We start from the raw sequence: 19,936 nt of genomic DNA, 5'->3' as shown, positions 1-19,936 counted from the left end.
GCCTTGGGGAAGAGGGAGGGAACGCCACTTGCGAGAAGGCAGTCATTAAGAACTGTGGGCTCTGAAGCCCGAGACCTGGCGTCCCCAGCTCACCCTGCCACTTCCCTGCTGTGTCTTCCCTGATCATCAAACCTCTTTGAGGCTGTAGGACATCTCTCTGAGGGCAGGTCTCCCTCTCGAGCCTGTGATGGGCTCTGTTTTCCTCTCTCTACCTGCTCTCTCTGGGTACTCTTTCCACAACTCGTAAGTAAGCACAGTGGGCCAGTGCACCAGGCACAAATGAAGGAGCCAAGCCAAGACCCTGCACCTCCACCTCTTCCCTGTCCCCCATCTCTCCTCCTCCACTTGCCCTCTGCTGCATCAGCTGGCCCTGCTTCAGCATTTCCAGAAATGGCTCAACAGCTGCTGGGTGCAGGGAACATTCCTGGACACCTGCAGCTAGGGTCCCTGTGAGAGGCCCACTCTCCCGGAGGTGGGCTCCTTTGCCTCTGTGCTCTGGCCTCAGAGGGGTCTGCTTCCTGCCCTTGCCCCAGCCCAAGCCCAGATCGCCATCTGCAGGGAACAGGATGGACACACTGCCTCTCTGACACACCAGTCTGAAAACCAGCATGTCACTGGTCTGCTCGCCTCACTGTCACTCAGCCTGGGGAGAGGCTGTGTCCTTCCACTACCCCCGTCGTCCTCCAGCCAGGCCCTTCTTAGAGCACCTGCATGCTACCTCTGTGGCCCTGATCCACGGTACTGCCCACGCCTGCCTTTATCCAGCAAGCTCATCACACATGTCCCTCACGCGTCCTTCCAGCCTTGGCCAGCAAAATGACCCACTTGACATGTTAATCTGATTGTGTTCTCCCCGACTACAAGTCCCACAGCATTTCTCACCTGGCGGAGCACACTTGCTAAGTGGGGGGTGACCCAGACCTAGGGTCCATGGACGCTGACCACTAGGTACCAAAGGGTCTTCCATCTTGGAGACTGAATTCCTTTAATAGCAAGACTTTAAGATGTCTTTTTAAGTTAAAACACTCATGTCACATGAATGCGAATGGTACATGAGCAAGATGTGCAATTACTAGTAGAAGGTCACCACATGCCACATAGGCTCGCTCACTCCTTCCACTCCCCAACATGCAATGCCAAGGGATTCTGGAGGAGAGTTCACAGGCATGACTCCTGGTTGGGCACAAAGGCCTTTCCCTTCGCCACTGCCAGTCCCTGCCACAGACTGTGCCAGACCTCATGCTGCTTTCTCCTGGCCTTTGCTCAGCCTTCCTGGCCCGAGACAAGCTGGTCCCTCCTCCACCTCCTCGTGTAACACCCACTCATATTCAAAACCCACTTCAGGGGCCAGCACTGTAGCTCAGTGGCAGAGCACTTGCCTAGCACATGTAAGGCCTGGGTTTGATTCCCCAGTGCAACAAAATGCCCACTTCAGTTAAATAAATAATGCCCATGTCAGGCACTGCCCACCTCCTCCTCTGCAGACCCTCTTAGACCACGTTGTGTGACCCGACTCAGGACCCATAACTGCCTGCGTTTATTTTCATCATCATCTCCACACCTATCTCCTACTAGCCCAAATTACTGAGAACAGAGACCATGTCTGGGTCGTCTTAGGGGAGATGATGACAGTGCTCGGTCAGGGCTAGTGTGAAAGCATCCTGGCTGATGAGCTGGGAACCTGCAGAGGGGCAAGTCCACATTCCACATCATCTTATCATCATTCCAGGCACTCAGGAGTGTGGCACACACCTCTCAGCCAGCGTCTGCTGCTCGTTGATGCCCACATTGAAGAGGACAGGCTGCACCCGCAACAGCATGCCACTCTGTATCTCCCGGGGCAGGGCGTCAAACAGCGGACCTGGCAGAGGGATCCGCACGTTAAACCCATCGCTGGAAGAGAGCAGAGAGAGGAAGAGCAGAGGTGAGACCCAGGCACTGGAGGGCTGAGCAGGGACCCCAAGCATCCCCCTCGTGAGCCTGTGGGCAGCCCTCTGGCTTAGTGATGTCCAAACACCCAGCCAGACCTTTACAGGGGGAAAAAATAACATGGGATACCTTGACCAGTGCTTTTAAGACAGTGAAACAGAATAAAATAAAACAAAGGGAGCATGCATCCCACAAAATACACATAACTGAAAAAAAGTGCTCTGGATTGAAGAATTCTGAATAAACATTTCTACCGATTTCCTGTGATGACGGGCAGCATGTCAGTTGATGCATTAGAAGTGGCCTGCGTGACTTTAAAGGTCACATTCCTCAAGTCCATGATCCCAAGGCTCATGTCCTCCAGCATTGCCAGCTCCTCACCTAAACATGGTGGGGGGGGGCGGGGAGAGGCTGTCAGGCAGAAGGGCCTGCCTCTCTCCCCACAGACCGTGCAGAGGAGAGGTGATGAACTCAGGGGTACGGACATGGACAGGGACTCCCTAAGCCCCTTCCCCAATGACTCACTGCTCTGAGTCCACAGGGCAGCTGACCCCCACGCCCACACTGCAGGAACAGCTGGGAAACACACCCTTCTGTGGTCAAGCCCAGGATGGTGGAAGGGGAACAGAAGCACACAGAGCTCAGGAGGCAATGCCAGCTCAGAATGGAGAGGAACCGCAGGCTGGCTTTGCTTCGGCCACAGCTTCCAGTGCACTGGGCTGGAGGCCTATTAATTGTCCTACAGTTTCAGAGACTAACAAATACTTTTAAAAAAGGGCCCATTTTCATGGCTCAGAAGACCTCAAAGGAGAAGAGAGTCCCCCCAGAGCGATCTGGAAGTCAATCTTAACTCTGAACTCTCCTGCCCTTTGACCCCACTCTCCTCCTGGTGATTTAGAGGCTGCAGAACTGGGCTCTCAGTGCCTTCTGTGTCACGCGCATCAGTGCATAAAGGGCTAAGTAGAAACAATTCAGAAACAACCAAGTACTTGGAAGAAGGGCCTGGGGAGAGAACACCATCCATCCTCAACCAAAAGGATCTTCACCACCAATAGCCAGGGACAGGGCGAGTGTGCAACTGTTCAGACTTCCACCTGGTTCCTGTTATGTGTTCTGAAGGTGTCTGGTTCACTGTAATATCTGGGAAGAAAGGCTGGAACCACCGCTGCCCCGGGCCCGCGCTCACCGTAGGTGCTCAGCAGGCTCTCGAACTGCGCCAGCAGCCCGATGGTATAGAGCTGCCGCAGGAAGCCGTCGTCATGCAGGCAGTTCCTCAGCTTGATGATGAAGCCGCAGATGAGTGCGGTGAGCTGCGGGGCACACGAGGATCATGTGAGCCCTGGGCCAAGCTCCCGTGTTTCCATCGCAGCACCTCCTGTCCCTCGAGCCATGGTGGGGATGCCCTGGCTCTGAGACCATAGTGGGCAGAGGCCATGGGTGGGCAGGGCATGTGACACTAGGGGCTTGCTGCACCTTTCACTCCAGAGGTGGGTTGGTTTTGTCCCAGTTTCTGACCTGACCTGCCTGGGTTATTCCTGGGCTGGAAACTTCTAGAAGCCCAGAATCAGTTTCCCATGAAAGGCTCTATCTTCTCAAAGATCCGCACTGACTCTAGAAACTGAGTCAGTCACAACCAAGAACAAAAGTGAAAGAAGGTGGCCCTCAGCTTCCTCAGCAGAAGGTGTCTATGGATGAAACAGGCCCTCAGCAAGGGCGGGGACCTGGAGACCCGGCCCACCCATGCTGCTGTTCTGATCTTTCAAATTAGATTACTGGCATCTTTAACTTGTGACAGTAACATTTCACTGAAAGATAACAGAAATCATCAGAAACGATTCTGCGACAAGCCAGAAGGTGCTGCTGTTTATGAGTGAGAAAACAGACTGCACCAATAGCGAACAGTCACGTTGCCCTTGCTGCATTCCTTTGGAGGGAAAAAAGAAAAAGATGGCAAGGAGGCCTGTGCTGCCTGCCACCACCTCGGAGCAGAGCCCACTGTCACTGCCAGCCCTTCAGGAGCAACTTGCACTACGGATGGAACAGGCGTGCTCCGTGCTGAAATCTAGTCTGTTAGACCACCTTAGAGAATGGCAGGTGGAGAGACATGGCCATGTACGCTGGCACAGTGATGGGAGAAGAACGAGGGCCTCCTAGGCCTGTTTCTTCTGAGGTGGGAGTGCCCGTGGCCACCCACAGGGCCCTCCCAGGGCTTACGGTTTGGCAGAAGACCACGTCGCGGCGGTACTGCAGGCTCAGGTAGGAGGCGATGGTGGGGGCACTGTCCTGCATGAGCAGGAAGACCATGGCCTTCTTAGCCTTGTCGCTCATCATGGCCACGCAGTCTGTGAGGGTGGTCAGCAGTGGGTAAAGAGCCTCACTCCATTCACCTGGGTACGAGCGAAGGAGTTTTGATTAGAAAAAAGATCTTACAAATTAGTGTCTGTAAATTAGTTGCCCAGCCCCAACCACTAATCTGTCCTCCCCTACCATCCTCAGCCCCTTCTGACCCTTCTGGCCATCCGAACTCTGACCCTCACTCCACTGTCTTTCCAGTAACCTCAACACCAGTTCTACTTGGGTGCTGCTTTTACACGCCTGGTCTAAAACTGTTGGGGACGCCCACCTCAGCACTCAGGACTGTCCTGCTGAGGAAAACAAGAATGCCTCTGGCCCTGAGGTGGCCAGAGAACGATGCTATTCGCAGAGGCCAAATTCCACAGCACCTCGGTTCCTCCCCTGGGCCAAGAAAGACACCCAGAGAGGGAATCTGTATCTCACATCTCTTGACCACTGTAGAGACAGTACCCCTGTCCTTCTGGAGTAAAGAACCAATTCTGTGACAGTCGGCTGTGTGTGTAACTGTGCTGAATTCTCGCCTTCTATACTCTTCCCGCGTCCCCTGCTTTTGTATTCAATTTCTTCCCTGCTCCCTACCTCCCTGCCCGGTGCCAACTATTTCTAGATTAGTTTTCTTTTAAAAATATAAGGAAACTTTGACCCTGGACTGGAACAACTTTTTAAAAATAGAATCTCAAGGGAGAAATCAGGGCTCGGGGCATCTTTGGCTGTTTCTTCCTTCCTGCTTAGAAGGTGTTTGAAAGAGAAGACATGCCCTCATCAGTTATATTTTTAACAGATCACTGAGTCCAGAAATAGTCATGTGCTCATCCCCACTTGGTGAGCCCAGTGCACCAAACATGGTTCAAGGCCCTGGAAGCACCCACCCTTTCGGGCTGAGGCCCCAGGCTGTCACCATGATGCAGAGGGCCATTCTACCTTTGATAAACAGACTTTAGAAGGCAGAGGGAGTGGGATATGGCTGTGCTCTCCCAAACTGTCTGACTAGCACTCTGTTGAGAAACTTAGAGATAACACCTGGAATGTGCACAGGAACTTGCCTACACTCCATGTTTGGTTAATGTGGATTAAACGCATATTAACTGCTCAAAGGTTGGGAACTAACTGGATGCAGGCATGTTGTATGTTGACAAGGATTTATAACCGTAATGGAAACAAAGCAGACTTAAATTTAGAAATCAGCAGCAGTAAGGTCTCAGCAAATAAGTCACGGTGACAAAGAACATTGGACTGAGAAGTGGAAAATGTGAGTCGTGGGCCAGGCTTGTGCCGAGCAGTGGTGGGTGGCAGCAAGGCCTCCACCCTCAGCCACGGGAGCCTCTTCAGTAACACACCAGCAGTGCTAGAGAATGTCTAAGTCTTTCTCCCTCTAGGATTCTCAGACACCAAGTTTTTGTTTCTTTGAAGAACTCTGTTGAACACATGACAACCATACCCAGGACCTAGCAAAAATGACCAATAGAAATCAGGTTTTACTAGCCAAAAAGTTTGAGGAAGCTAGGTAGTCAAAAAAATTATTTTTCACTAAGAAATAAATGTGCTCAGAGCAAATATTGCCAATTTTGTTTTTCCCATTACCATATATATATATAAGTAATATGCAAATATGATTATTTTAACCTGAAAATATTCAGAAAATACAAGTGGTCTTAATTGACTTCAGATATAAGGGGCTCTTTCAAGGCCACACTCTACTTTTGCACTTTTTGCTCATTGGGAGGTTCAGCAGGCGTGTTTCTACCCAGATCAAATACAGCTCTCCAGGGACTCTGGCAGGAGACCATGTTGTCCATTTAACATCCACTGTGAGAAGGCACTCGTGCCTCTAGAACCAACATGGCTGGCATGACCCAAGTGTCCTTGAGCCAGGCACTGTCTGTGTGCCGACTTCCTTTCAGGTCGATCAACTTCAGGAAGCCTGGTGTGGAGAGGAGTCTCTGAGTCTCTGGCAGGTTTATATGCCACCTGCTTTCCTGGTCCTCACTGCTCAGGGTGGCCCCGGGACTTTATCCTTGAGGCTCAGGGGAGTGGGCTCAGTGTAAAGACACCAGCCTTCTGCCTGCTGTGAAGGCAGGCTGAGGACAGAAACCCAGAGACAGAAATAAAGGAGGAGGACAAGGCCTGGGCCCAGGAGAAGCAATGGAAAGAAGGATCAGGGTGGACTGTCTGTCATCTACCAAGGCTCAGTGGCTGTGGTGGACAGCATGGGGTCTAATACCTGCTCAAGAATACTCTGACTTTTGGGAAAGAGAAGCTGTAAAGGGGCTGAAAATAAATGCATTGTGCCCAATCAATTAGTCCACTGAAGAACAACTTCATATGGGGTTCTGGGTTGCTAATAAGAAGTCACTTATTCACGCTGAGCTTATTCAGGGTGCTGTGTGAACAGACAGGATCCACCAATGAGTGACAGAAAAGGCTCAGTAAAGCTCATCATCATCAGTGTACCGTACTCTAGGGATAAAGTAAGTGTTCTTCCATCTGACATTCACATCCAGTGAAGAATATTCAATTATCAGACTGTAGCTTATTTATGAAGTATAAGAAACAAATAAATAATATTTGGGAGCTCATGCACACTCTGGGAAAACCATAAGCGATATCCAGGAATCTCAATATGAACTAGATCAGGGGTCGGCACACCTTTCCTGTAAGGGTTGGACAATAAATATTTTAGGCTCTAAAGGACACAGGGTCTCTGTGGCAAGTAACTCAGCTCTGGCATGCCACACAAAGACAGCCAATGATAATGCATGGGCATGAACAGTGGGCATGAGTCTTTTCCAGTAAAGCGTTATTTATAAGAGCAGGTTGTAGACAGGATTTAGCTCAGAGCTCTAAACTCCTGGACTAGTCTGCCGACTCCTGGACTAGAGCCATAGCATTGCATTTTACATGCAAATCTAGCAAAGATTCCATTTCTAGCGCTAATCCCAACAGAGGCCCATAGCTAGGTCTTATAAGATTGGTTTAAAGCTATATCCAGGATGCAGAGTGGTTACGAATGTTGCAACTTTCAGGCGAATACAAATTAACTGACTGTGTCTTCAGAGTCAAGCTCACAAGTCAGGTGAGCACACAGGAAGTATGAGTAATAGGTGTGTAACAAGCCAGGTCACCCACTTCAGAAGCCCATCAACACTCATAGCATTAATCATCTGCAAAGGTTTTATGATGTAAAAGTTAAAAAAAAAAAAATGAATGTAGTAGCCTTCCTGAGGCCATAATTCCCTTAGCCCAACCAGTCCCTCACCAATCTTCACAACCAAGAACTACTGAAACATTTTCCCAACTATCGGAGCATAAAGTAGTCTTTGAACACTTAGCCACAAATGCTACCTGAATGTTAAAAAGACATCGGCAGGAGCCTCGAGTGGAAAGCACGTACCTGGGCTGGACTCTTCAGGAGGGGGGCTGCAATCTGCACAGAAATGGAGGGCGACAGGGATGATTAAGGAACGGCACAAAGTTCAAACACAAGCAGCTCAATCTTAGAGCAGCTGCATCAGCAGCTTGCAGTAAGGCAGCTAAGGCATAGGAGAAGAGGTCTAGGGCCCGTGCCTCTTCTCTGGAGCCTCGGGCAGGTCACCGCTGCTCCGAGCCCTCTCCAGTGGTGAGCACATGGTTCACCAGCACCAACACTCAGGTGGCTAATACATCAACACCAAATGCTCTTCAGGATGAGTGGACCAACAAGTATACTGTGAAACACATGCCACAGAACAATGCACCCACATCAATGATACGGTAGTGATGGAGCCCCACGTTAGCTCACAACATCAAATGAGAGAGACTGACCAGCAAATGGAGCTTTCCTGAGTTGCAGCCCACTGCCCTGACTTACTGGGCAAACCTGTGTTCAAGATCAACTTCTGCGATCCGAAACATTAAGACCCAGGAATGAAGCCAATGTACCAAAGAGAGCACTAGGCCAGGCTTTCAGATTTCAACTACAGGGAAAAGCTGGGCCATCTGAGCAAGTGTCTGATTAGGAGATTCTCCAGGTTTCCAAAGAATACCAATTTTCATTCCATTTCACCCACTGAGTCACACTGGGATGCACTCATTTCAATTCACATTTCCCATAAAGCTCCTAACATTCCTGGTTAACTGGGTGAGCCATCTGAGGGAAAAAAAGTTTGAAAAGGTATCACAGGAGTAAAACTTCATTTAATTTTGTGCCAGAACATGTCAATCAAAGGATGTTCTCAGGATATTAAAATGAGGCAGGTTCAGATTCCCCAAACCAGCCAAAACCAGCTTCTGGGACACTTCTACAACCTGCTGCCAAGTATCCTTCCCCTCCAATCAACTTTGGACATAGCTTCTTAAACTGGTAAAGGGGACAGAAGATATATATATATATATATATATATATATATATATATATATATATATATATATATAGTAAAAAAGGACAATGAAGGACCCAGGACGGGCAGAAAACTTGAATGAACAGTGACAAAGCCTTTCCAAGGGGCAGAGTTGTTCTCCTACAGTCAATCTGTTGGCATGAACACGACCTGCTCAATGGGCCAAAATGACCACCCCTGTGATTGGAAATGATGTGAAAAGTTATGACAGCCATGCTCTGGCACTGGGGACATATAGATCTATTCACCAAATACATGGCTCATGGTCTTGTTCTTCTGGGGTCTCCTGACCACACTGGGGTCTGAACAGCTTCCTGGCTATACTGAAGGTTTCTAAGTTCAGGACCACCCACAGTCACTTTGGGGGCACATGGCTTCCTACACTCTGAGTGCTGATCAGCAGAGTGAGGCTCTCTCAGGTGCATGCTTCACAACAGAGCTGATGCTGATGGTACAATGACAATCAAGACCTGAACAGTGCACAGATGTTCACTTAAATCACTTTAGAACTGAATTTAAATGCGTTTAAACTATATCAGATGTGCCTAGAAAAAAATAACATTTATATTATGGATATACAGCATCTTTTTAAAAAATATTGTTTTAGTACACATGGACACAATATCTTTATTTTGTTTATTTTTTTAATGTGGTGCAGAGGGTGGAACCCAGTGTGTCTCACATGTGTGAGGCAAGTGCTCTGCCACTGAGCCACAACCCCAGCCCTACAGCATCTTATTAAACAAACTAGCTCCTGATTTTTTAAAAAATTCAACAAATTACTCTTTTTATATCTGCAGAAAATTTTAAAATTACAAACAAGATTTTGTGTGTGTGTGTTTTTTTTTTTTTTGTGTGTGTGTGTGTATATGTGTGTTTTGCTGGAGATTGAACCCAGGATCTCACGCATGCTAAGCAAGCACTCTATCACTGAGCTACATCCCCAGCTGCTACAAACAAGATAATATTAAAGAGAATAAACTTTCATAAAATTTTAAAGAGAAACACAATTCACATTTTTAAAAAAACAACAATAAAACAAGACCACAATAGAGACAAATGAACGCCATGACACAATCACAGGTGTAGGAGGTTGAGGCCACAGTCCCTCATAGATGGAAAAGTGAGTGACACAGATACTGTTTAACCAGAGGCCCTACAGGACAGTGCTCTGGAAACAGACTGCAGGTGGACTAAAGAGGCGAGAGCATTGTATACAGAAGAATCTATCAAGAGATGACTCTGCCTTGAATGGAAGGTGTCCGGTTGAGATTAAAGTTCTCATCCCAGGAAGCATAACCCTGGCATGTCTTGGCCTGATTCACGCAGCCTAATGCTCCCCTCGGAGAGCAAGCTGGGTCTACAGCCAGTTCCTAGCTGCCTGGCCTCAAATCCTCTCTAGCTCTTACAAGAAAGGATGGAAGACACCTGGGACGCAGGGACAAGGACCCCACTCATTTTGAAAGCATGTGGTCCTCAGCTTTAATGACCTCCTTGGGGCAGAGGGCCTGGACATGCTCTGTGTGTCTGCTTTGAGGTGTGCTGCTCCATAGTACTGTCCCACATCTACTGAAGGCCCCCCTTGGAGGGTTGTGCTGAACAGGTAAACCTAACTCAGCCCCTCAGAGGCCCACAAATAAGGAACTGTCATCTGACTGAGCTACAGGTCCCCAGGAAACGGGCCTCTGCTGGTAAGAGTGCCTACCCAAGAACAGCAGCCTTTGGGCAGGTCTTTGGGGCCTGCGGGCCTAGCTCACCCAGCAGTGACCCTGTAATATTCACCTTTCCCTCTGCTCTACTGGCTCCTAAAATGCAATAAACATCATATCAGGAAGGCATTCGCACCTCAGCTTCCTTCAACTTCTCAGGCTGGTTGACAAGCCTGAAAAGCCAGGGAGCCCTAAGCTTACCATCTGGCAGCGTGACCCAGAAGGGCATGAGAGTCTGCCTTTGACAGATACACAGACTCACAAGTGGGCTTCTGCTGCATGGAAGGGCCAAAGGGGTCTCTACCCTTCTGCCTGCTGCTTCGTGCACTGGGATGGCCCCTCTGCCTGATAGCCCTCCCTGCAGTCTGCCTGGGGCAGAAATAGAGTCAGAGACACAGACGACAGAACAATGTGGCATGAGGAGGTGGTGTGGGAAGCGTGGATGCATACGCACGTGTGCTCGGGTGAGGATGGCATGCAGCGGTGGGCATGGAGCAGGGGCATGGCGAGCAGGGGGCATCACAGTGGGGGTCCTCCGGTCTGATCCAGTAGGCATGGCTGTCCCTGTTACCTTTCTTGCTGGTGCAGCTGCCTGCACAGGGGAGGACGTCCTCACAACCTGTGCCATGCAGACGCTCCTTCTGCAGCAGCTTGTCCACCCGCTGGATGATGCACTCCAGGCTCTTGTCCACGTTCAGCCACACTTTCTCCTTAAGAACCAAGAGGGCCGGTTAGGGTCAGCTCTCCCATTCACCCCCATACCCAGGCCACCATGTGCATTGGAACATCAACAGCTGAGAAATGGCAAGGTGACTGCTCATTCCCCATGCCTTCTCTGCCTTCCAGAGACAGCAATGTCCTATAAGCACTGTGTTGGAAGTTTGAGAGATGATGTTGGTAAATCTATGCAGCACTGCTTTCCAGTGTCACCAGAGGGTCACAGGGTCACAAAAGAGCCAATCTCTTCCCTCCTCCCTCTACAGCAGGCTCCTACAACCACCAGGCACACAGGACTAAGGTCTACTTCTGATGGAAGGGGATGGAAACAGCTGGTCCTGGGGATGTGGAGCTGGGGAGGAGACAGAGGGCTGGGGTGGTTTGCAGAAGACACACAGAGCACAGGATGCCGGTGCAGAGGACCACAGTGCTGCTTAGTAATAATTCAGCGCTTCACAAAGCAATACTTCAAATGACGACGATGCTGAACAATGTGTCCCTCCCTCAGCAGACACAGACCCTGCTCTCAGGGCCAACTTTTGAGGAACAGCAATGTGACACAACATGTGGGCAGCAGCTCCAGCACCTGAGTTCCCACGTCTCCAAAAACACAGAAGAGGAATGGGTGGGCAGAGATTGATGAAGCTTGGTTGGTCTCAGGCAGCCAGCACCAGAGGCTGCAGTGGGCAGGGAGGGCAGGAAGACCAGAGAAGGCAGGGGCTCAGGGAGAAAACCTATCTCCTCACCAACCTGGACGGAGACTTGTCCAGCACCCAATAGAGTCCTGCTGCCCATATGCACACAATGGTTTGAAAATAGTCTCTCTCTACATCAGGTGGCCCAAGAGCCATGTGAAAGACACCCTAGAGTTGACCCTCTAGGCACAGTAAAGGGGAAGAGACTGGCAACAGGTTCCATAGGTTGCAATCCAAGTTCAGAGGCAGGAAAACAGGCTGTAAACAGCAGACTCACCCATTCCTCCTCGTGCCAGTCGACCTGCAGGGAAGATCTGCTGTTCCTCCCTGTCCACCTGGCCATGAGGGTGTCCTGGTCATTCCGAAGCATCACCTGCTCCTCCTCTGTCGAGGTGGGGGAAGCCTTGGAGGCGATGTAGTCAGGCCGTGCAGCGTTCAGGCCATGGATTGCATTGGCCAGCAGCTTGCAGTCGCAGACTGTGACTAGCTGCCGGGTCTGTAGGTACACAAGAGCAGAGCTGTGAGGCCTGCCTTCTCATGGAGGAGAGGATGGGCTAAGGCCTAGCCTCTGCTCTCTCCACAGTGCCAAGCAACTAGAAAGCTGCCTCCCCAGAACATCTGAGTGTAAAGGTCACAAACGACCCAGCAGAGCCAAATCTCAGCAAGAACTTCCCATCAAGGACGGAAAACACAAGGAAGACGAGAGGAGACTGACATGTCTTCTCAGACATGCTTTGACCTGTCTCTGAACCTGCCTGTGAGGGGAAGGGCCTTCCAAGAGCCCAGTATCCCAGCTGACTTCCTGGGTTGCCCCTCTAGGGAGCAAGTCCTCAGAGCTCAGGCATTACTTTGGTTCAACCACTTAAGACTTTTTGCTTTGCCTCTCAGCATATAAACCCAAGGTCCTGGGCTCAGGCAGATGGACTATGGCACAGAATTTCTGGTTTTGGAAAATTCTGTACGCAATGGGGATTCTGTGGTTCATAGAAATTTTAGAGCCAGGACCACATTTTTCTTTTCCAATGGATCTAATCATCTTTTTTGCTGTGTGGACACATGTGAAGAATATAACACATCATCATCAGACAGCAGCTTGCTTGCAGCAAAACAAGTGTGGGTGAGAATGTGTAATCAGAATGTACACGTGTGCACGCTGATGAAATCAAAAAGTATCATCCATCAAGGGCTGGGGCTCAGTGGTAGAGTGCTCACCTAGCATGTGCGAGGCCCTGGGTTGGATTCTCAGCACTAGGTATAAATAAATAAAATAAAGCTCCATTGACAACTAAAAAAAAATATTTTAAAAAAAGCAACATCCATCAAAAGGGTCTGATATCTCCACTTCTTTGCATGGACCAACATTTACATATTTTATAATCAGGATCAAGTTATGGTTAATTAGAATGGGCTTACTGGCTACATATAAGCCAAGAGGATCATGTTATTCTTTTCTTATGTCTGTATATTAGCTTGATTTCTTTTTAGAAATGTAAGTACAATAGAAATGTGTCTAAAAAATGCTGATAAGGCAATCACTAAGAAAGCTGTGGACAGCATCAGCCCCAATAAAATGAGCCCATGGATTTGCTGAGAGACACAGCAGCACAAAGCAGCACCCGAGAGTTGCAGGCCCTGGGCTGGCTCTGCCTTTGGCCAGTCCAGCTCTGTGGCCATGAGCAAATCACCAAACCTCCTTAGTCTAAAGACAGGTCATTCAAAAGTCACTGTCTTTGTGGCACATCTGGGCCATCCTGGGGAGTTCACTGGCTTCCAGAAACCCAAAGACACCCCCCTCCGTAAACACACACATACAACAAGGCAGCCCCTCCTACCTTGTCTGCCAAGATGGCAAGTGTCCTCTCAAGGCCAGTGGCAGACCTGTCCTTGGCCGCCCTTGAGAGACGCTCTGCATAGTAACTAACTTGGGTTTTCAGGGTGTTGATCTGGGCAATGATCTCCTTGGCTCTGACGACATCCTGTGGTATGTAGATTATGGACTGGCAGCTAGATGATGTACTAGAAAGGACAAGAACAGATCCTAAGGGGTTCTCTTGAGTCTGAGGAGCATGGCAACAGCATCCTAACCCTGGCCCATAGCGCACCCTAAAATAAGGAAGTCTGTTACTCAGGGGTATAATCCTGTGCTAGATTAGCTGCTGATGGGCAAAAGGAGATTTTGGCAGGCCCTTTCCATCTATGTGTTCAAAGCCTAACATATTAAAATAGGATGGTCTTTTACCTTCATTTGTACCTGTCTGTGTTTCTGCCATGTTATATGTATATGTGTGTACAAACATTGAAACGTCACACCCAGTAATCACCCAAATGATCAGAATCTTTACCTAATAACTTCGTCCATCAACTTATAAGCAGTTCTTAAGTAGAGACCTGGGGTCCCCTTATGCCAGAATGGGTCAAATTATCACACTGAAGGGAAAGACCACAACTGGCGGTGGACTTTGCCAAAGAAAATAAAACAACAACAACAACAACAAAAGCCCCAAACCTGCTTTTTCATTTGGCCAATCAGGATGTCTAACTTTTTTTGAGTAGAACCACAGTTCTCCCTCACGTCTGATCCTGGTGAATCCTGAGAAAATTGGGCTTCTTTTCCCTCTTCCCTGCTCCAGGATGTCCTTACTTTGAAAAATAACAGTCCATCAGAGAAAGAGAAAGTGGAGAACGTGCCAAGTCAGAGGCCAGGCCCAGCACCTCAGTGGCTTTGAAAACCTGGTTCTTCCTCCTTCCCATCTCCTCACCCACTACGCAGCATGTCAGTCTGGGGATCTGATGTCAAAGGGACAGCCCCGTTGCTGCTCAGCAGAACCAGGAGCTTCTGAGGGACCAACTCCACACTCCCTGGAGCCCGGGGCTGGGTCAGTATGTTTGGAACACCTAGGTGGCAAGGATGATTCCATGTCTCTTAGCTCAGATCCCAAACAATCCAATGTGATAAGTTTTTCAGACCACCTGGGAAGGCCAAGGAAAGTGAGGAGTAATACAAATAGCCAATATGGATGTCTCCTAAAATCTGAAGTTGTGAACTCTGGGTGCAATGGTGTCCCTTCCCTCCTGGAAAGAGGGACCTGACTGACTGACCCTTCAAGTTCTGAGGGACCAGTTCTCTCTTTTGAGTTCTGGGAACAAGGGAAATAGGAGAGGACAGAGGGTACCACACCCTCCCTTACATCCTGGAGATGAGGGATACTGGGGCCTTTTCCAGGGAAAACAAAAAGTGATCATCAAGAAACTGTGGCTGCCCCTTCTCTTGCTGGACTATGGGGGTGAACATGCAAGCACTACAAACCAGAGCACCCCAGAAAGAACACCACCACCACAAGCCCACACACCACAACGAAGAACGATGGATGTGCCAGAAGCCCATGCAGCAGACGGCGACCCAGCCTGTGTGGCACAAGCCATTCCACAGTGCCGCGTGCAGAGACCACCTTCCAATCTGCAATCACTCTTCCAAATGAATAGCTGCCATTTAAGACAATTTGGTCTTGAAAATACGTATCTCAAAATAGAACTTTTAAAAAATTGATGCTTCCCAGGCCCTCAATATTTAGAGTCCACATGTAGTAAGAACTTTACATAGATATACCTTTGTGTGTGTAAGTGGGTGGCTGGGTACACACACCATCCCAAGGCTGGGAGGAAAACCTCACTTGTACTCACCTGGGCTCCTATATAGCAGCCCTGGGACTGATGCACAGGAAATACATGGTAAGTGTGAGAAGGGGAATAATTCACAGAGCTGCTGTTCAGGTGCTCAGGAATACATAAACACACGTGCCCCATTACCTAGTTCTAAAAGTAGGCGGCCACATGAAAAGAGGCCTGGGGTGCAGATGTTTTGCTGCTTTGTGTGACACATGCCTTAACAAGGAGGCTGAACTCAAAGGAAGTGACTGGTCTGTTAACTACCCTGGGGTCCCAGAGTGTCCTGGGGCAGCCCCAGTAGGTAACATCCTAGGTGTGGTCCATGGGTCACACATTAGGCCCCCAGCGGTAAGCCACTGACTCAGACCTACACAGAGAGGGGTTAGGGACTAAAATGAAGATGCCAAAGGAACTTAAGGGTGGACTGTTCTGGTAGGGGCCAGAACTGGCTGGTATGGATGAGTGACAGTCCCTCTGAACATGAACAAGGTTGTCCCTGTGGAGACTGAACTCCTGAACCCTGCTCATTGTAGAAGGTGGGAGGCTGGGTAGTCTCTGACTGAATTTAGTCAGAAATGCTCCCTATCTGTCTCAGGAATGTCCTATTTGTAGGGAAAAGGAAGGTGGAGAGGTGGGAGTAACCAGGACCAGGTTGGGCTATGGAAGGTCTAGTCTCCTCAGTTAAGAGGGAAGGACTAAAGAACTTTCCAGATAACTTCAGTTGGGACTTCCAAAGGGCAACTGAGTTTTTGGCCCACTTTCCCAGCCCTCAGACCTAACCCTGATGTTCCCCTCTACCTGTACTGTAGAAAAGGGTGAGCCTTCGATGAGGCTGAGGTCCTGGCAGAGAAAGGAAGAGCAGAAGCTACCGTCCCCAAGAGCACTCCACCCTCCCTCAGTACCCCTGGGAGAAGGGCCTTCCTCAGGGGAAAGCTGGAGAGGCTTCAGTGTGGTGTGGGGAGTGTCCCAAGGACTTCCTACTGTCAGATGCTCCTAGCAGAGCCCCGAAACCTCAGGCAGGGTCCAGCTGTGGCCCAGAGCCTCACAGATCATCTAGGTGCTCCAGATGGAGCACCAGTGCAAAGGCCCTGTTCCTGTCTGGGAGTGAGGCTGTGGAGGAGAACCCTAGGTATACATTTGGTGGCTTCTGGCTGCCATATAGTTCTCTAGTGGAAAGAGTCACTCGGTCATAGATCTGCCCCCTCAAGGGGGTAAAACTGACCCAAGTAAGATCCTTTTAAAAGTCTGCACAAATTAATAAGTATCATGGAAATGTAAGCTGGATTCATTTGTACAAGAGGTGGGGATGATATGAAAACTGATGATTCTTGTAAAAGATGGAAAGGGGTTCCCAACCATACCCATGGGTCTGGGATCTTCCTCATCCTGGAAGACAAGAACCGGGCCCTGTCTCAGAATGAGGGCAGCACAGGTTTGCTGCCAGGTTGGAAAGGTGAACAGTTCCCTGCAGACTGGCTATTCATCATCAAAGCGCATTGCAGTTGGAAGGGAGAGCTCCTCTACAAGGGTGTGAGTTAACTGCAGCCCAGGTGGCACTAAGAGGTGAAGCGGTGCCCTGGCCAGGGCAGGGGACAGCACAGGCTTTCTCTGCGTGAAAGCAAGACCCAAACAGACACTCTCTCCACGACAGAAAACTCACCAACACTCCTCAAAACTGCTAAAGAAAAGAACCAAAATGAAATATTAGCGATTTGTTAGCAAATACCAAATGCCAAATAAAAAATTAAAAAGCCAAGTTAATTTTTTTGTCAAAATACTTATTTGTTGAGGCCCCAACTACAGGGACAATAAACTTGTGAGCCCACCATGCTTATTCCTTGAAGCAACTCAAGCCCAGGAGACAGCCCGCTGGGAGCACGGTTGGCCTGCATTAAATGAAAGCTCAAACAACAAAACCCTGCCTACAAGGGACTTTATGACACTGGTAGGAAATTAGATAGAAACTTGTGTTATATATTTGAAAACCCCTGCAGAGCACTTTAGGAAATAAAGTCTGAAGTGAACATGCAGAGTAATCAAGTGTCAACACTCTGACCCTCCTGGGACAGGGATAGCCAGGTAGCCCCCTCTTGACTAGCCACACAGATAAATGGGCGCTCTCCTTCAGGGCCCTGTGCCATCTCAGCTCGCACGCACACGCTCCACATGGCGCATGCAATGGTGCAACAGACACGCTTTCTTGCTGGCTATGCAGAGCTGCGGTGGGCACAGAAGCGTCGTCTTCTTCCTGCTCTCCAAAGGAACACTGGGGACAGTGAATGCTGGGGCAGGTCTGGTCATCTGGTTTGTTTGCAAAAGGAAGAGCCCTTCATGGGGATGAGTCAAAGTCAAGGAAGATGTGTGGGGCTTCCCAGAGAATGCTGGGCCCCTCGTGCTGACCCCAGGCCTTCCTGGCTTCTCCTCCTATCTCCAGGACGACTCTGCTCTTGGCGGGCCTCAGGCACCTGCTACCTGTCTACAAGGGGAGTCCTCCCTGTGCACTCTCTTCAGCTTGCTGCTCAGCCAACCAGGCTCATCCACCTCAGTGACACTCAACAGATGTCTCCTGACACCTTTGGTCACTGGCCTAAACTGCCCCACCCCCATCTAGACCATGGTCAATTTTCCCAAGCAGTGTTGTGACTCCTGGCCATGGCAGCAGTTGAGCAACAGCCTAATAGCTCTGGTGTGTGCATAAGCTCTTCTCCCTGTCTTCCCCTGGCCATCTGATGGAACTCTCTGGATGTTCCCTGGGCCTACGCTTCACTTGGCCTCAAACTATCTCAACTTATTACACTCAGACCTTTCAATAGCACAAGCAGAGGTTTCCCCCAATACTTCATTTCATTCCTCCCACCTCAAAATCCTCTCTGCAACCCCAAACACTCTTCCTGACCCTGCTGGGCTGAACTATATGGTCTGCCTCTTCATCTTCTGCAGAAGCCACTGTGTCAGCATTCTCTTCTGTTCCACCTCATTCAAGTGTATCTGCCCTACTGGCCTAACCACATGCTCAAGTCATAATTATTCTCCCCACCTGAGAACTTGGTGCTACTTCCTCATTCCGCAGTCTGTCAAAGATCTCACAAGATTATTTCTATTCAGCATCTCCACTTTTTACACTTGTACCCTTCAATCCATTTACTCCTGGAGACATTGTGGATGATCACTGAGAAATGCCCCTCAGTGTCTAACATGACACCTGGGATTAGGGCTCTCCCCAACCCAGGGTGGATTTCTGACCGCCCCCCCCCCGCCATGTTTCCAACACCCTCTGTGGGCCTGCTCCAGGTATGATTCACCCAAATGGTGCTTGCTGAATTGTCTGCTCCTGGGAAAGCCCCTGAGCTCGACAGGGTCAGGCCCAAATCTGCTAAGCTCTGGTCACCAGTGTCAGCTCAGTCTACTGAAGGCTGGCAGCAAGGCCAGCTCTCTGCCTCAGCTCCTCTCCCCCTGCTGCATATGCTGGGTCCACCATGTCCTTGTCTGAAATGCTTTTCCCCATCCTGACTGCCTGGCAATTTCCTACTCAAGACAGTAGCTTCATGAGACCCCTGGATCTTTTCAATACTGGGAATGTTCACCCAGGCTCTCCTTCAGGAAAGGAAACAATGTGCCTCAGACTTTACACTTCTGTGTTCAAGTAACTGGCCTGGGACTCCAAAGGAAGCTGAGTCAGCAGACAGTGTACATAGGCTGTTGCCTGAAGCATCATTCAAAGGTGGATCACAGAATGCTGTTCACTTTGAAGGTCTGGGACCACCAATATGGTGCCATCACCCACCCAGCTCAGTCTGTCTGTCTGTCTCTCTCTCTCTCTCTCTCTCTCACACACACACACACACACACACACACACACACACACACATACACACACAGCAGCATAGGGTCCTGCCACGCAAAAGCAGACTGAATGGCTGGATGTTTGTGATTGTATTTAGATTATTGTTTTTTTAAAACTGAGAAGCGTCATACAGCTGTACAAGAACCACAAACCCCTTCCTTCTACTTACTGTTTCTTGGTCTCTTCAAATTTGTGCAGCTTTTTGCGGAGACCTCCTGATTTAAAACCTTGGCAGTGTGCTGCTGGTGCTCCTATGGTGACAATGTCGTAGTTCTGATCTGAATGACAGAAAGCTCACCTCTGTTACTCAGGCTCAGGCCTGTGGACAGCCAGCTACAGAGAGAGGCACACCATCTAGGATGCTGCCCCTGCAACCTTGGTTGCCTTGATTCCACAGCCTGGGGCTTAGGGGGCCTGCAGGAGCACTGCTCCACTGTCTCCGCAAAAGGGCTTCTCTGCTTCGGGTGGGCCACGTGGGGCTGCAGAAGCTAGCGCAACACTCGTTCTCCCCCTTCCTGGGAAAGGGTGAATGGCAGGCAACTTTCCACCATGGAAGCACAAAAGGAAGCTGGAGGGAGGAGAGACAGGAGCAAAGGCTCTGGGCTCTTAAACTGGGACCTTCCCAAGGTCCTAGGGAGGTGTTTC

General features: G+C 49.6%; 1 protein-coding gene across 8 annotated transcripts in view; it reads right to left on the bottom strand.

Annotated features, from left to right (window-relative positions):
* Positions 1-19,936, bottom strand: part of Inpp4a (inositol polyphosphate-4-phosphatase type I A) — a 135,807-nt gene that overhangs the window by 20,087 nt on the left and 95,784 nt on the right. For 3 of the 8 annotated variants that reach the window (XM_076833208.2, XM_076833206.2, XM_076833207.2), the window contains exons 13-22: positions 19,461-19,569; positions 17,108-17,125; positions 13,614-13,797; positions 12,059-12,277; positions 10,824-11,079; positions 7,676-7,708; positions 4,144-4,316; positions 3,116-3,239; positions 2,184-2,310; positions 1,753-1,893 (exon numbers count right to left, since the gene is read on the bottom strand). In XM_076833208.2, coding sequence (XP_076689323.1) covers positions 1,753-1,893; positions 2,184-2,310; positions 3,116-3,239; positions 4,144-4,316; positions 7,676-7,708; positions 10,824-11,079; positions 12,059-12,277; positions 13,614-13,797; positions 17,108-17,125; positions 19,461-19,569 — 1,384 coding nt within the window. The remainder of the gene's footprint in view (positions 1-1,752; positions 1,894-2,183; positions 2,311-3,115; positions 3,240-4,143; positions 4,317-7,675; positions 7,709-10,823; positions 11,080-12,058; positions 12,278-13,613; positions 13,798-17,107; positions 17,126-19,460; positions 19,570-19,936) is intronic. The other 5 variants (XM_076833210.2, XM_076833212.2, XM_076833209.2 and 2 more) reach the window with 5 other exon arrangements.

This window comes from Callospermophilus lateralis, chromosome 14 (assembly GCF_048772815.1).
Source record: "Callospermophilus lateralis isolate mCalLat2 chromosome 14, mCalLat2.hap1, whole genome shotgun sequence".
In the NCBI taxonomy this organism is placed as follows: Eukaryota; Metazoa; Chordata; class Mammalia; order Rodentia; family Sciuridae; genus Callospermophilus; species Callospermophilus lateralis.
Note: the sequence above shows the minus strand (reverse complement) of the source record. Positions and strands in the feature narration are given on the sequence as shown.